At 43.4% G+C, this 15,361-nt stretch overlaps 2 protein-coding genes across 2 annotated transcripts in view; both read right to left on the reverse strand.

The window, feature by feature from the left end:
* Positions 1–8,097, reverse strand: part of LOC104965182 (YLP motif-containing protein 1-like) — a 9,263-nt gene extending 1,166 nt beyond the window's left edge. Inside the window, exons 1-5 of the mRNA XM_010794141.1 lie at positions 7,910–8,097; positions 4,972–5,160; positions 4,232–4,743; positions 1,222–4,011; positions 810–933 (exon numbers count right to left, since the gene is read on the reverse strand). Of these exons, the coding sequence (XP_010792443.1) occupies positions 810–933; positions 1,222–4,011; positions 4,232–4,743; positions 4,972–5,046 (3,501 nt within the window). The 5' untranslated portion in view covers positions 5,047–5,160; positions 7,910–8,097. The remainder of the gene's footprint in view (positions 1–809; positions 934–1,221; positions 4,012–4,231; positions 4,744–4,971; positions 5,161–7,909) is intronic.
* Positions 8,098–11,424: 3,327 nt separating this feature from the next.
* The window catches only part of LOC104965183 (YLP motif-containing protein 1-like), a 7,595-nt gene continuing 3,658 nt past the window's right edge, over positions 11,425–15,361 (reverse strand). Inside the window, exons 3-11 of the mRNA XM_010794142.1 lie at positions 14,714–14,919; positions 14,467–14,621; positions 14,309–14,371; positions 14,062–14,181; positions 13,777–13,953; positions 13,607–13,690; positions 13,417–13,500; positions 13,245–13,328; positions 11,425–11,544 (exon numbers count right to left, since the gene is read on the reverse strand). Of these exons, the coding sequence (XP_010792444.1) occupies positions 11,527–11,544; positions 13,245–13,328; positions 13,417–13,500; positions 13,607–13,690; positions 13,777–13,953; positions 14,062–14,181; positions 14,309–14,371; positions 14,467–14,621; positions 14,714–14,919 (991 nt within the window). The 3' untranslated portion in view covers positions 11,425–11,526. The remainder of the gene's footprint in view (positions 11,545–13,244; positions 13,329–13,416; positions 13,501–13,606; positions 13,691–13,776; positions 13,954–14,061; positions 14,182–14,308; positions 14,372–14,466; positions 14,622–14,713; positions 14,920–15,361) is intronic.

A 15,361-nucleotide genomic window follows, 5' to 3' on the forward strand; every position in this document is an offset into this window, starting at 1 on the left:
CCAATGGGTAGAGGTGGACCCCATATGGGGTATATGAGGAGGGCCACCCATGGGAAGCGGAGACCACCCATGCGCTAAGATGTGAGGACCAATGGACATGCACTGGGAAGACCCTGACATCGGCAGAGTTACGGGAGGAAGGGCCGCATCATTACTGTGACGAATGTGAGATATCCTGATAAGGGAGACATCAACCTCATTTCCACTCGAGCCTGGGGACCGTCCCTACGTAAGGTTCATCCTGGTTTCATCCAAGGTCGAGCGTTATGCCTGCGCATGGCAGATATAGTAAGCCATCTTAACGCTATTAGCACAAGGACTAAACATGCGATGACAGTTGACCGAAATGGATCCCACATGCACCCGGACATCGAGCCTCATACAGTCCTCTCGATGCTTCTCTGATGCAGCGAAGAGTGTAAAGGCACGGCGTGCCCCCCACCTAACACAGAATTGATTCTATAATGTACGTCCAATCGTCACAATGACGGGCATGGAAAAAGTTTAGGACTGGCAACCGCTCATGAGAAAACAGACGAACCTCCTCACGCGTATATAACCGCATGCGATGACACAGTAGAAAAATCCATAGATTAGCCGCACCGTTATATAAGCCGCAGCGTCGAAAAATGGGAAAAAAGGCGCGGCTTATAGTCCGAAAATTACGGTATTTAAAAGATGTGTGTGACCACAGTGTTTTAAACGAACTTGCATAATCAGTGATGATACATTCTTTCAACAATGCACTTCTAGTATTGGGGCTTAAATTGTTAAGCTAAAATAGCCAAGTGTTATTTTAATTAAATTACCTTCAGAACATTCCTGATGTCTGCTGGGATCTCCAAACCAAGAAGACCAGCAGGAAGCTCGGCTGGGATGTCGGCCGATGCAGACTGGGGTGCAGTAGCAGGTGTCTTCCCTTCATGCAATTCCCTGTAGACCCAAAATAAGTTAAATTCGCCAAAAAGCTCTCCCTTAAATCCATTTGAACATAAAGTACAAGAGGTAATACACTGAATTGCAGAGGACTGCAGTGTGCAAAGGCAGGCTGGCCCAACTTTATAAGATGTTTTTTTAATGATTTTATAAAAATATATACCGTTCACATTCACTGTTTACGCGTGGTGGCAGCAAACTCAGAAGTGGATATTTAGAATATTTGGGAAATAAAAACAAGAATAATTCATTAATTAATGATGAAGTTCTAGAAATAAGGCCTACCTTATAAGTTTAAGCTCTTGGGCAGCTTTCAAGATGATCTCATGTTGACGTTGGGAGAGTGCAAGTACATTTGATCCACTCGATCCTTGTGATTCTGGGTCATGTTCTGGCAAGTTTGTGACGGGTGCAGCAGCAGCAGGTAAGAGAGTCTCTTCTCTGGGATCTTCATAGCGAGGCCTGCGATTCTCATACTCAGCAGGATACCCTCTCACTGGTGATGGAGAAAGTCTTGAAGGCCTGTCCCATTCTGAAGGTGGAGCTGATGGCGGGTATGGCTGGTCATCCTGGCGATATGCTGGCTCATCTCTATACTCCCGAATTCTGAGTTCTCCTCTTCCCCTGTCATGCTCATCATAAGAATGTGGGTGAGCTCTTTCTCTTTCTTCTCTGTAGGGCTCTGGGCGTGGCATGCGGGGGGGATAATCCCTCTCAGGAGGTGCACGCTCTCTGTCCCATTCAGACTCATAGCCATACTTGGCCTCATGCCGATAGTCACCAGGAGGATGGTCCTGTGGTGGCCTCCAGCGACCGTGTTCTCCATGACCATAATCCTCCACGAAACCCTCTTTATGTCTATCTTCATATTCCTCATGTGTTGGACCTGGCTGAGACATGCCTCGGGCCATCCCTCTACCCATAGGTCTCCGCCTCATTCCTTCAGGATCAATGATCTCATGTGGAGGCAGAGGAGGTTCTCTGCCATGAGGCGGTTCTCTGCCATGAGGAGGTTCTCTGCCATGATGCGGTTCTCTGCCATGAGGAGGTTCTCTGCCATGAGGCGGTTGCCAGTCTAAATCTCTCTCCATGCCTTCACTGTACATTGGGTCCTCTATAGAATCAATCACTTTGTGAGGTGGGGGTGGCACGCCATGCCTTTCTCTTCCTGCATCAGGATGCATCGGGTGGCTATGAGGCTCATGTCCGGGGTGCATTGTGGGATCCATTTCGGTATCATCCATGTTTATTCCTTGGCCTAATGCCTCATGATCCATTGGGCCATGCGCTGGATGAGGGGGGCGCCCTCGTCCTTGGTGCATGAAACCAGGATGACCAGGTGGAGGACGGCCCCGGCCAGGTGGAAATGGGGGTCTCATGCCTCTCATAGGAGGTCTCCTTTCGTCCCAGTAAGGATCGCCTTCCTCCGGGTACTCTGCCGACTCAGGGTCTTCCCAGTACATGTCCATTGGTCCTCCTCTTCCCATGGGTGGTCCTCCTCTTCCCATGGGTGGCCCTCCTCTTCCCATATGGGGTCCACCTCTACCCATTGGGGGTCCTCCTCTACCCATCGGGGGTCCTCCTCTACCCATTGGGGGTCCTCCTCTACCCATATTTGGACCTCCTCTACCAAAAGGCGGTCCCCCTCTACCAAAAGGCAGTCCCCCTCTACCAAAAGGCGGTCCCCCTCTACCCATAGCTGGACCTCCTCTCCCCATTGGTGGCCCTCCTCTCCCCATTGGCGGCCCCCCTCTACCCATAGATGGACCTCCCCTCCCCATAGGAGGACCACCTCTCCCAAAAGGTGGTCCTCCTCTTCCCATATGGGGCCCTCCTCTCATCATCGGGGGGCCTCCTCTCCCCATAGAGGGTCCACAAAATGGCTCTTCATAATACTCTTCCTCTGCTGCGTAGTGATATCCATCTTGCATCCACATTTCTTCAGGGGGCTCCTCTGATTCCTCATCACCACACTCCTCATATGAAGGATCTTGCCAATGATACTCCTCCTGTTCTTCTGGCATCCCCAAGTTTTCTTCAGGTGGCATGTAGTCATACGGCATTTCCTCAATCTCCCCTCCAAGTGGTATAGAGTTAGGTCCCCTGAAATCTCCATGCCCCATTTGCCCACGCCCTCGACCTTGCACAGGTCCCGGTGGCTGGCCTCGTCCCCTTCCAGGAGGATGCCTTGGTTGATCTGGTCTTGACTGCATCTGGCCAGTCTCCTGTTGGATTCCTGAGGGCTTTGGAACCTGTGGGGTTTTGTTTTTTGTCAATGGCCCATCAGGTTTGAGCAAACTTTGTGCAGCAGGATTTTTTGATGCGACAGAAGAGGGAGCAGTTACAGAAGAGGGAGCAGTTACAGAAGGTTTGTTGTTACCAGGTTTGGGTTTCTCACTTTTGTTAGAAGCATGATTGTCCTCTGATTCCTCAGGCTTTGTGCTGGTATTTAATGTCTGAGGAATGGGGTCCTTCTGGACAAAAAAGCCCTCAGTTCCAAGTAAGTTGTCATCTGTCAAGTCATCAGAATTGGCCTTATCACCAGGTTTTGATTTACCTTTTTCTTTTTCAGACTGTAGCTGCCCGGCTGTCTTTCCAGGAGTCTTCAAGTCTGTAGTGGCAGGTTGTGCCTTAGGTTGGACTACTTGCTGTTGCTGCTGGGGCCCAGGTGGGCGTTCAAAAGGCGCGGGGCCAGGAGGCCTTTGGGGCTGGTCAAACCTAGACGGCGGCCCAAATCTGGGGGGGCCATCAAAGCGTTGCCCTGGTTGGTCAAATCTTGGTGGACCATCAAAGCGGTGCCTTTGTTGGTCAAATCGAGGGGGGCCATCAAATCGCTGCTGTTGTTGGTTGAACCTTGGGGGGCCATCAAACCGCTGCTGTTGTGGGTTGAACCTTGGGGGGCCATCAAAGCGCTGCTGTGGTTGGTTGAACCTTGGGGGTCCATCAAAGCGGTGCTGCGTTTGTTCGAACCTTGGAGGACCATCAAAGCGATTTGGCTGGTCAAATCTTGGAGGACCATCAAACCCTTGCTGTGGCTGGTCATATCTAGGGTTGTTTCCAGTGGGAACAGCAGGACTATAGAAATAGCAAGAAAACATTATTACTAATCATTATTTATCTTAGAGACATTCACTGATACCCTCACAAAATAAGTAAAAACATAATTTTGGTAAATATGGGAATACTTAAATAGTCCGACTAAATTCAATTACCATAAAATTATTTTAATAAACATTTTAGCTGGATTTTAAACCAAAAAAAGCCAATTACAGTACTACAAAACAGCCATACTAACCGTGGACCGCTGACACTGTTGCTTGTTGGCTGAATAGCAGGGGGACCTGGGGGTCTGACTCCTAAGCCAGCAGGGCCGGAGCCTCTCACAGGGGGTCCAGCAGGTGACTCTGAATGTGGTCCAAAGCCAGTGGGAGGTGGACCTTGAGAGTTTGGACCAACACCAGCTGGGGAATGCTGCAAACCTGGTATTGCTGTGTGCTGCTGCATGTGAATGTCTTGTCCAGGGTAATGGCCAAACTGTCCCATCATCCCACTACCATACTGGTTTGAAGCGAATGGCACCATGGCAGTGAGTGTGGCCACCCTTTCTTGAAGGTGCGCATTGGTGGCGTTCATCTGCTCCTGCCACTGCTTCCATTGGCGTTCATAGTCCTGCAGTTGATCTTTGTGGGGATAGGTCTTAAACTGTTCATACCACAGGACAAAGGAGCGATCCCACTCTTGGAATAAGGGGGTGAACTGCTGCCGTTGCATTTCATAGTGCCTGAGCTGCATTTCAGCAGACATTGACTGCAACAAAGAACATTTGGGTTTGAGTTTTTCGGTAATGATCTTATTGGTACATGCAGAATAAAGAAACAACTGGGGCATGAGATGTAAACTAATGTGGCTCCACGATGATGCTTGAGTTTTTACAGTACAGGGTGGTTGCAGTTCCTAAATAATATTACCTTCACCATTGGTTTTCTGTGGAAAATATTCAGATGAATAGTAGTTTTCAAATAAACAACCACTTACCGCTAGATTTGCAGGTTGCTGAATCAGCTGTTGATATTTTTCCAGGATCTGCTGAAGCTTTTCGTGTTGTTGCATGAGAGCCTGGTATTGTAAGCCGACTCTTTCTTGCTGCACCTTTTGCCACTGCGCTGCTGCAGCCTGTAACTCCTGGAGGCGGGCAGCCTCCTCTGGGTCTTCCAAAGCATCACTCTTTAAACACAAACAAGACAAGATTGGAGCATATTTATGTAGGGATGGGTATCGTTAAGGTTATAACGGTACTACTACTTTTATCGATACCGCTTATCGGTCCGGTCTTTTAACGGTACTCTTATCGGTTCTTTTGGAGAGAAAAAAGTTCAAATTTCTGATTGACTGGGCGAATTGCAAACCACGCCCCGTAAAACTATGAAAAGTTTTGTGAAGCCGCCATTGTATTTGCTGGCATTAGCATTATTAGCATTAGCCCTGCGCACCAACGGAGAGAGAATAACTTATGGCAACACAAAAGAAAACATGGGAGCGGTGGAGTGATGAGGAGGTGTCGGCGTTCTGGCGATTTAATCCGGGGGCTTCCGGCCAGGGGACTTCAGGTGGCAGTATACGCCGTGAAGTTGTTTGCGGTCTGCCAGTAAACCCAAAGCAGAAGAAGAAGAAGTGACGTCAGCGGCTTCATTTGCGTAATCTTCCCTCAGGGAACTTATTCCGGTGTGAAAGCGATCTGCTCTTTAGTTCCATGGGGGAACTAAGTGCTAGGAACTAAGTACGGCAAAGTACTTAGGGGCGTTCACACCAAGTTTTTTTCCCACAATAGTTCATGAGAACTCTTTTAGTTCTGATGAACTAAAGCAGATCGCGTTCACACAGCAATGAGTTCCAGGGGGTGGATTAGGCTAATGAAGCCGCTGACGTAACTTCTTCTTCTTCTTCTGCTTTGAGTTTACTGGCAGCCCGCAAACAACTTCACGGCGAGTACAGTAGGTGGCGGTATGCACCTTAAAGTTGTAATCCGTCAAAAAACCGAGAGAAGAAGAAGAAAAACTTCCGCTTCCGCTGTATATGATGCGTCTGTTTACCTTCCGACCTCAGATATGATGGAGTTGACACGCGCACAGCCCTTATGAGGCATCTGAACAGCATGTAAATTGACAATAAAGCTGATCTTTTGTACTGTGCTTTTGGTTCTCTTTTATTTACCACAGTCAACAGACATAATTACAATAGTGCAGACACACCTTAGGGCAAAGATGAAATGTCAGTATCAAAACAGTGTGGCAATATAATAACTAACTGTGCCAGGTGTGTCGTATGCACAGTAAATAGGCTCAGCAGTTAAGCACATATCCTCCTGAGAGAACTGCATCCGTCTGCAATGGAACCCTAACAAAACCTACGTGTTGTTTTGGCCCATATTGGACTCCATTTGTGTTGTGTAAAATGGAGGAAAATAAAAAGTTAGGCAAATCCCCCATGCTCCTCCTCAGAGGACATTCATAAAAACATTTAGTTTTAGGTCAAATAATTATTACACTGCTCTGAAACTCACTGCACTAACTCCTAAGATGTTCCCTTAATATAATTAATTAAAAATATGAACTCACAACACTGGTAATTACAAACTTAACCATTTCTCTTTCTATAAATAGTGCTTGTGGTTGATGGACGCCATTTTGAAATACAATGAAATTATCTTTTTCAAAGCCACATTTGTGCGGTGGGACACAATAAAATGAGCTTCGCCAGTTTATACCGATTAAAACATGATGTTATCAGAATCATCACTTACATGTGGATGTATAGGATGCTACACAGGTCACTGTAAAGATAAAGTGTCTGGAGAAAAAAGCAAGATACAGGATCTGTTTAATCGCCCATGTAGGTTCTCTTCTAATTTATCAGGCAGCAGATCAATAAGTGTCAGTAGTATCAAAACAATATAATACAGTGGCAAAATATAAAAATAACAATAATAGGTAGGCTCAGCAGTTAGACCCACCTTAGTGCTAAGTATGTATCAGTATTTATAACAGTGGCATTATATATATAATAATTAATACAAAATGGACTGTCCCAGATGTAGGGGATTATTTTTGTCCCGGCATTACTTAGCGCTGTAGACAATTCCCATAGCCGCTAACTTTACCGAAATACAGTTGTACATTTCGCGTTGGAAACTGCCTCAGTAGAAGTCTCTGGAATCGCGTCGTCGCGAGTAAATCCCAGAAGCGGCGACACCATCATCATCACTCCCACCGCTCGCTGATTTATTTGGTGTTGCCATAACTGCTTTCACCAAAAGTATATCTCTTCGTTGGTGTGCGCTGGCGCTGAGATTTTAATGGCGAGTAAATACAATGGCGGCTCCAAAACCTTTTCAGAGATTTACGGGGCGTGGTTTGCAATCCGCCCAGCCAATCAGAAATACGAACCAATTGTCTCGACGAAAGTCCCTACTCTCTAGGCAGGGAACTGAAAAGGGGGTAAAAATTGGTCTGATAAAACTAATTTAGTTCAGGGGGGCTTTTTGGTGTGAACGCAAATATGATCTGAGATTCTGATGAAATATTGTGGGAAAAGTACTCCGGTGTGAACGCGCCACTTAGTGTGAATGCGGACTATGGCAACCATCCACCAAAAGTTTGGCAGGAAATCCGGGATGACATGCAACCACACAACATCAGAAAAACTTTTCAGCGTTTATCTAAAAGTTATATTTTCACGCATGACTTATAATCTCTTAGCTGTCTGCACTTATATTGAGTTATTTGAGTTGCAATACCTACTGCAATTTGAAAGATTACTTTTCGCATTCGTTAGGAAAGAGCAAAGGGGACAACTTATTTTTGCATTTGCAGTTGTAAGTCCAAACACCTGAGGTAGAATAGGTAGAGTGTCCTTTACTCAAGAAAGGTTTGAATTGTTACAATCACACCTCTGTATAAATTAAACAGATGCTTACCTTTCCCTCACTCAGGTGGTGAGGGAAGCTGGAGCGCCTCTGAGGGGTGACAGGTGCGCCTCTCTGGTGTCAGATGGAGGCAAGGATGAGGAACTGCATGGCCAGAGGCGGATGGTGAACCATGACGCACCAATCCCTCTTTCTGATTCTGTTCATTGGCCTTCATCACGCTTAACTTTCGTCATTTCGCAAGAAACGGACTTGAACAGAACGATTGCTGTTAAATGACATCTCCACAAGAAACACTATACCAACGACATGCATGCACACACAGCAGCACAAGTACACATATGCCGTTCATTTAAGGGACAAGACAAAAGAGGCACAACTCCTTGTTCATGGCAAACGTTGGGTAATTATGGAGATCTGACTAAATGGCTATTAAGATGCTATAAAAGTTATCAATCAGATCTTTAGAAAAGGAGAACGTACAAAAACACATTTAAGATGGAAAATATATTGAAACCAGCTGACAGTTTGATCTATTGCGTCTGTAGACATCATCATAAATTCACAAAGTTAGCATCTAACGTCAACCAAAGTATCCGCGACACTTTTGAGCGAATGATTCCGACACCATGACACAGAGGTACCGTATGACGAAAGCTCCAGTATGTCCCTGCACAATGATCAGGTTCAACAATATGGTCAGTCGTGTATCTAACAACAAATAGAAGTGAAAGTACAAAGGGGTCTTAAACCAAGAAATAAAATCCGCATTGGCTGGTGTTTCATTTGACAACGGGATCGTTCAGATGGCGTCACGTGGTGTGCTAAAAACACTCCTGGTTAGCTTTCCGCTAGAAATTTTAATCCCAAAATGGCAAAAGAACGGCGAAAAAAAACCGTTCACAGAGAAGACACACAAATTGTCACTTGCACGAAGCGAGGTTCATACAAAAAACAAACGACCCCGAACAATGAAAAGCCTTCACCGGAGTGCGTCGATGCGGGGCAAGCTATCATTCCAAATAACAGGAGAGTTTAGGTAGCGGCCTCACAAGCAATCTTTCAAGGTCATTTCCTCAAAATGAGTTTTCTCCTAGCTCCCGAAATGTCCACTTCAGTAGCCACGTAGATACACCAAACCTTCCAGTTAATTCCTATCAATATTATGAAGGCTTTTACAGAAGGGTTTGTTCTATATAAATTCATAGCCTGATTATACAACATTGCATACTGCTAAATTACATTGCAAATTGATTTTTGGGCTGTTGACAGATTCTGATTATGGAGTGATAAAAAGAGTTAAGCAGGGGTTAGACATTAAGGGAAAATGCCACCTGGCCCTCCGGGCCGGTGAATTGGTAATTATCACTGGCCGCCACAATTGTACCACTGGCAAGGAGCATTCGCAAAAAATCGACTAATAATGAAGAAAATTACACACATTGTTGCAATAGTAATTTATGCTAACTACATTAGCTAAGCTTGGTACTACACATGTGAATCATAGTTCTTCCTACTTTCCTCATTTGATCATATTTGGGTTTATTCAAAATATATATTAGTGGTCATTGTAAAACATTTCGAATATTATATGAGTATTATTATTTATATAATGCGCTTTCGCCGTCATTAAGGAGTAGAATGAATGGCTATGTAGTTAGCATTAGATTGAACGCTGCATTATCATAAATGCCTGGACATTTCCCTATAGCAATACCTTTTATATTTCTACTCTCACTTACTTGTCAGCATAGGTCGGCATTGATGTAAAGAGCGCGACAGAAGACGCTTGTTTATATGGCATCATATTGAAGAGGTGGCAGTGATCGTCAATAAAAACCCAGGAAGTAAGCGCGCTGGTTCGCTCCGCAAAAAAGCAAAGGGACTTCTCCACAGGGGTTTTTGGAAAATAGCTGGAAATAAAGTCTGTGGAAAACGAACGCTGTTTGATAAAGCAGGTTTTGTTGCTAGCCGGATAATCTCCACATGTCTATCCTCTACTTTATAATTCTAATCTAAATCTAATCGATAGATTATACAAAGTTTTTAGGAAGCGCCGTCACTGCAGCCACTAGAAGCAACTCGCATCGACAAAGCTGGCGAAACGTTCTCCCCTCCTCTTCTCATGCTCCCTGTCACTCTCCCTTTAAATCCTCCGGTGACTTCTTTTATTGAAAGATGTTTTTGGCCCGNATTTTAAGTTCCCGATACGATTTGCTCAAGATCTCTTTTTTTTAACAGAATGAGCTGCGGACAAATGACTGAAAAATATTTCTGTAAAAATCCCTTCAAATAAATAAAAATAAAGTGCAGCTTGAAATGTATGCTCTGCTCGATCAAGAGACTAGATCTATGGATACAGCTCTCTACACTCTGAAGTGACAATTTAATAAAAATACATAAACAGTATTTACTTTTACAAGCTAATTAACAGTTTCATCTCCACTGTACATCCGGGTCTCTGATTTGATTTAGTTCCAATAAATTGTAATATTCTAACCTTTTTTTTGAAGGGGGAGACACAGGGGGGTCCCTGGTCAGTGTTACGGGGGCACTGGCCTCTGTGGCCCCCCCTAGAACCGCCCCTGCGAGTCTCGCACACACACACAGAGCTTGAATGAAACACAGACCCAGTAGTACTTGTATTATCAGTATGACAGATCACCACTGGGCTTTCAACTAAAGACACAGCCACACATTTCGGCATGTGTACAGCTCCTTATGGGTAGTGCAATGTTTGAAGTGCCGGAGCGGCGTTCCGGCAGCGCTACACGGCATCACGGATGTCCGAGTTGTCCAGTGTGTTGGTTTCCCAGGGCGTTTCGTCGGACGTCTGCACTGAGGAGAGCAGCTGCCATGGCAAGTTGTTGTTCTAGATAGCGTTCAATCATGTCCAGACTGCTGTTCCAGCGAATCAAATCAAAATGTGTTCATGCCCTGTGCCGTTTAGAAAAGTACATCGCGAATAATTTTTTAGCTCAACCGATTTTCATCTTAACGCATCTGTAGCGATTTTTAACCGATTCACGATACATCGTTACATCCCTAGTGTTAATCAATACCATTCAACAACATGTCAATATATATTTTTATCCTGGAATATATAATGACTGAAAAGTATAAATACATTCATGTCCCTTTACCATTCAAATAATATGGTACATCTGAACTAGAACAATTCGATCTAGTCAACAACAAATGTTGTCCCATTCAACATAAAAAAAGACAGGACGGTGCAGTACACACCAAGACACACCAATCTGAGAAGGGCGACACGACGCTCATCGGCGGCCTGACATCTATCTACACCGAAAATCAGCTTGGTGTGTAAGGACCTTTAGAGAAAGCGTTTCATGTCCCTGGATCAAGCTGTTCTGGAGATTTAAGAAAAGCTTTAAATTGTTGTCTATTCTTTCTTGTTTTGGCTGAAGTGAGCATAATATGATTATGTGATGCTCACCAAAAGCATCAATATAAATGTTGCTTGTCGGAAAAACAATCAACATAGATTTTGTATTGTAAAATAATTGTGGAGAAATCCTTTTGGGAATCACAAACCCAGGGTTTGGGAAAACCTGATAAAAGCTTCAGTACAGATACAGAGGCACGTTAGATCACTATTTTATCCGTCTTTCCTGAGAGTCCCTTTGTTGTACATTTTCTTGATTTCAGTCGGAGTAGTTTATCTGTGACAGCAGGAAAGATTTACAACAAAAGAAGAAGCCAAAACTGGTTAAGCAATATAAAACAAGCTATTATAAGAAAGTGTTTGAATATAATAAACTTTATATTTTTGACTTTTTCTTGACTTTGATAAAAGACTACAAGACCTTTGCATTTTGAGTTGCTTCCACTTAGTGCCATGGTATAATTAGGAACACTGCACGTCATGCCTTCATCAGGGCTTTGTGGACATTATTGTTATTACCATTATTACTCAAATCTATTTATCTGAATATAATAAACTATAATGGTTTCATCAATCAAACCTAGAAGACCTCAACGTCTCACGTCGTGAGATTCACAAACTCAAGTTTGTTTTACGAAGACCAGAAAAGTATAATTACTGTTTCTGTCGATGGAGTCTTAGTGGTTTTAAGCAGAGCTTATTCATACGATCTACTTGTTGAAATCCCTGTTGATACTATTTTTTTTTGTATTAAGCCTTCATTTTCTATTATGCACAACTACATTTTTGCATGTTGTCATCTGAAAAACCTCAAGCCCTTTTATATCTCACACTTTACAAAGTTGTTTACATACATTACAGTCAAATCCAAGTCAACTTATGGAATCTGGCCATTTTTAAAGTAAGTGGTTAATGGTTTACAAAAATAAAAAATACCATAAACATGAAGATGCACATTCAGTGCAGATCTTCAGTTTGTGATATTGATAGTTAATAGTCTATGAAGACATTTGTATGTTACTACCGCATTTTCATATGCCAGTGGATAGATTTGCTAGTGATGTACCATGTTAACAAATCATGCCTCATGGAAGAGTCCTGCACGGGCACAACTTTTCAAACCGGACGACCCATTACCGCAATTATTTTCAGGTCAAACGCAGACCCCATTTTTCCCTGTGCATTCGTAAAGATGTATTTTTCACGCGCGCGCGTACCTGACCCCGAGCAGGACTCTCCCTCAGGGCACGGCTGGACCCTTAACAGGATTTAGTTTGTTCAAACGTCACCAGAATGGTTGTGGAGCAACTTTTTGTCTGCTTTTAAAAGAATCAGCATTTAAGGCAATATTAAGGCATTTTAAAATCACCTATATGTAAAAAACTATTATTTGATTTGTGTTGTTTGAGTTGTTATATTATAACAACTTAGAATTGTATTTATTATATATTACATATAAGAACATTTTCAAAAGTTTGAAGCAGATGTTTTTTTCAATACAGATTTTTGAATTTAAATACAATTTTGTCTTTTGATAAAAAAAAGTTTTTATTTTTTGTGAATTATGAAAATCTGAGTTTAGCAGAGTGGCCTCTCCACTTTGACAGCGACTAAAGAAATGAATTTGGTACTTTAGCAACAACAAAGATTTTTTCCAACTTTTTTTGAAGAACCCTTGATATGAAGATGGAAACTATTTCAAACTAATTATAAGGATGAATCTCATAATGAAATCTAATCAAAATATTGATCAATGAACAGGAAGCCCTGAAACCGCTCCTTTAGTGATTGGACTGTTGCCCCTATCATTTCATTTGAGCTACTTATCTTTATCTCACTGAATTATATTTTTCTCTGATATTTTCTAAATGATATATTAAATAACTGGATTAGCCTTATGTGGTGGATGGGAATACAATTAGGTGAAAATGATTCTAAAAACAATGTGTCTAAAAGTTTCAAGATTTCATGTCCTACCTTATCACCCTCTTCTTCCTCCTCTCTCTTCTCTCTCTTCGGCTCCTTGGGCTCGTCATCGGGATTGAAGTCTTCCATTTCGACCTAACAACAGAAGCACATGTTAATTTAGCTCAGTGACTAAAAAAAGGACGATTATACCATGAGAACCGCACATTCGTGAAGACCTCACCTCCTCTATAGCTGCATCCTGAAGCAGGGACCGGACATCCAATCGCACCATATGCCGAGGTGAAGCCTCCCAGTTGTTTGACATCTGTGAACAAAATTGTCTATTTAGAGCAGCACTCTATTTACATGACGCTCTGTGGACATTACTCTCGTAAAAAATGTATCTGAGAAAGTAATTTTATGTGACAGACCTTCAAAATATCCTTTAGCGTGCGCCCATGGTTGTTTCTCTTTGCACAAGTTTGAGTGTCTGCAGTTATCTCAGCAAGATATACCTTCAAATAAGAAAAACCAAACCTCTTTAGCACAGGGCAGACTGAAACAGGAATAATAAAATGACTCATTCATGAGCAGAACTCACCTCAAAGCCTTTCGTTTTGGCTGCGCTCCAGAACTGATCAAAATGTTTAACCTTGTCATTAATAGTGTCTAAAATGATGAAGGGGAAAAAGCCGTCATCCAGAGTTTTCTTAAATGTTTTCAGCATGCTGTTCCGGTACGTATCCTCCATCTCTAGCTCATATTCGTACTCAAGAACCTGAACGACAGATTTCGTTTAATTAGAGTTTATATTATAACAATAATAATTGTAATACATCTGCAGGTTGATACTGTTCTCTGATGTTTTACTGCAGGTCAGACTCACCTTGCGTTTCACTCGTCTCCCTGTGTCTGGGTCTTTCTCTACTTTCTCAACCTCCGTCATAAAATAATCGTCCAAAACGAGAACTCTTGGGGGTGCACCGCCACAATCTACTTCCTTATCCTTAATATTATCAACGAGAAAAAAAGCAATATTTGTATGTTTCCATTTGGTATTACTGTATATTGTTTATCAACATTACATTACATGATAACATTATATTACATGATTTTCTGTTATGACTACTCACCCGTATCAGCTTTGCCACGTGGCTTTTTCCGCTTCCTGGAAGCCCTCTCATTATGATGACAATCTGTGAAAATGTATTTCACAAAAATGAGTACTAGATATCACACAACTAATAGTCTGTGATGGTACATTGGGAAGCTTTGCGACATTGATAAGTACCCTCTCAGGCCGAGATGATCTTCCAGGTGGTTTGAGGATATCGTCAATATTCTTGATTTCTGGCTTTTTCTCAACGCGCGGGGCTGGCTGTGGGGGAGGTGCGAGGGGTGATGCAGTGGGAGGCCCCCTTTCCTCAGGATAACTTCTTCTTTCTCCTGTAAGAAATAATTGCAATTTAAGTTATTTCTGAATGGCATTTTGTTTAACCTTTATTGACTACTGTTACCAGATGCAGGGTTGACCATACCGTACGGTGAGGAGCTATGGCCGTACCGCTCAGGCACGCCACGGTCAGGCACGCCACGGTCGGGTCCGCTGCGCTCATATGGAGGTCTGTCATAGCCCGGCCTTCCATAATGCTCCTCTTGGTCACGACTGTCACTTCGGTCTCTCTCTCGAAGTTCCCGCTCTCTCTCCCTGTATCCTGAGCGGGGCACAGGTGCCAGTGGAGATCTACACAGAGGAGGAGCATCGTTTTGTCAACAGAATTTCTTTAAAGGTCCCATGTCATGCTTTTCCGGTTATTATCCTTCCCCTTGTGTGTTATGAAGGTTTTTATGCATGTAAACGGTCTGCAAAGTCACAAACCCTCAAAGTACACGCTGTAGCGAGTAAAACTCTAACACAGAGAATACCTGTCTATGCTGCCCCAGAACGCCTCGTTGGAGATTTCTCTTTTTCCATTGTTTTCTTCCTGGGTACTGTGACGTGCCCATACCAAAATGGACTAATCCGTGGAGCCGTTAGGTTAAGTCCGTGGATTGGTCCAAATGGATCCAATCCACGGACTTCCTCACACACACACATTCAATCTTTTCTCAGCTGCAGCTCCGCCAATTTCTCCTCCCTGAGACGGTGGGACACGGCGAGGCTGTGAGTGTGTGAGCACACACTG

This window comes from Notothenia coriiceps, unplaced genomic scaffold (genome assembly GCF_000735185.1).
Source record: "Notothenia coriiceps isolate Sejong01 unplaced genomic scaffold, NC01 NC01_scaffold00037244, whole genome shotgun sequence".
NCBI lineage: Eukaryota > Metazoa > Chordata > Actinopteri > Perciformes > Nototheniidae > Notothenia > Notothenia coriiceps.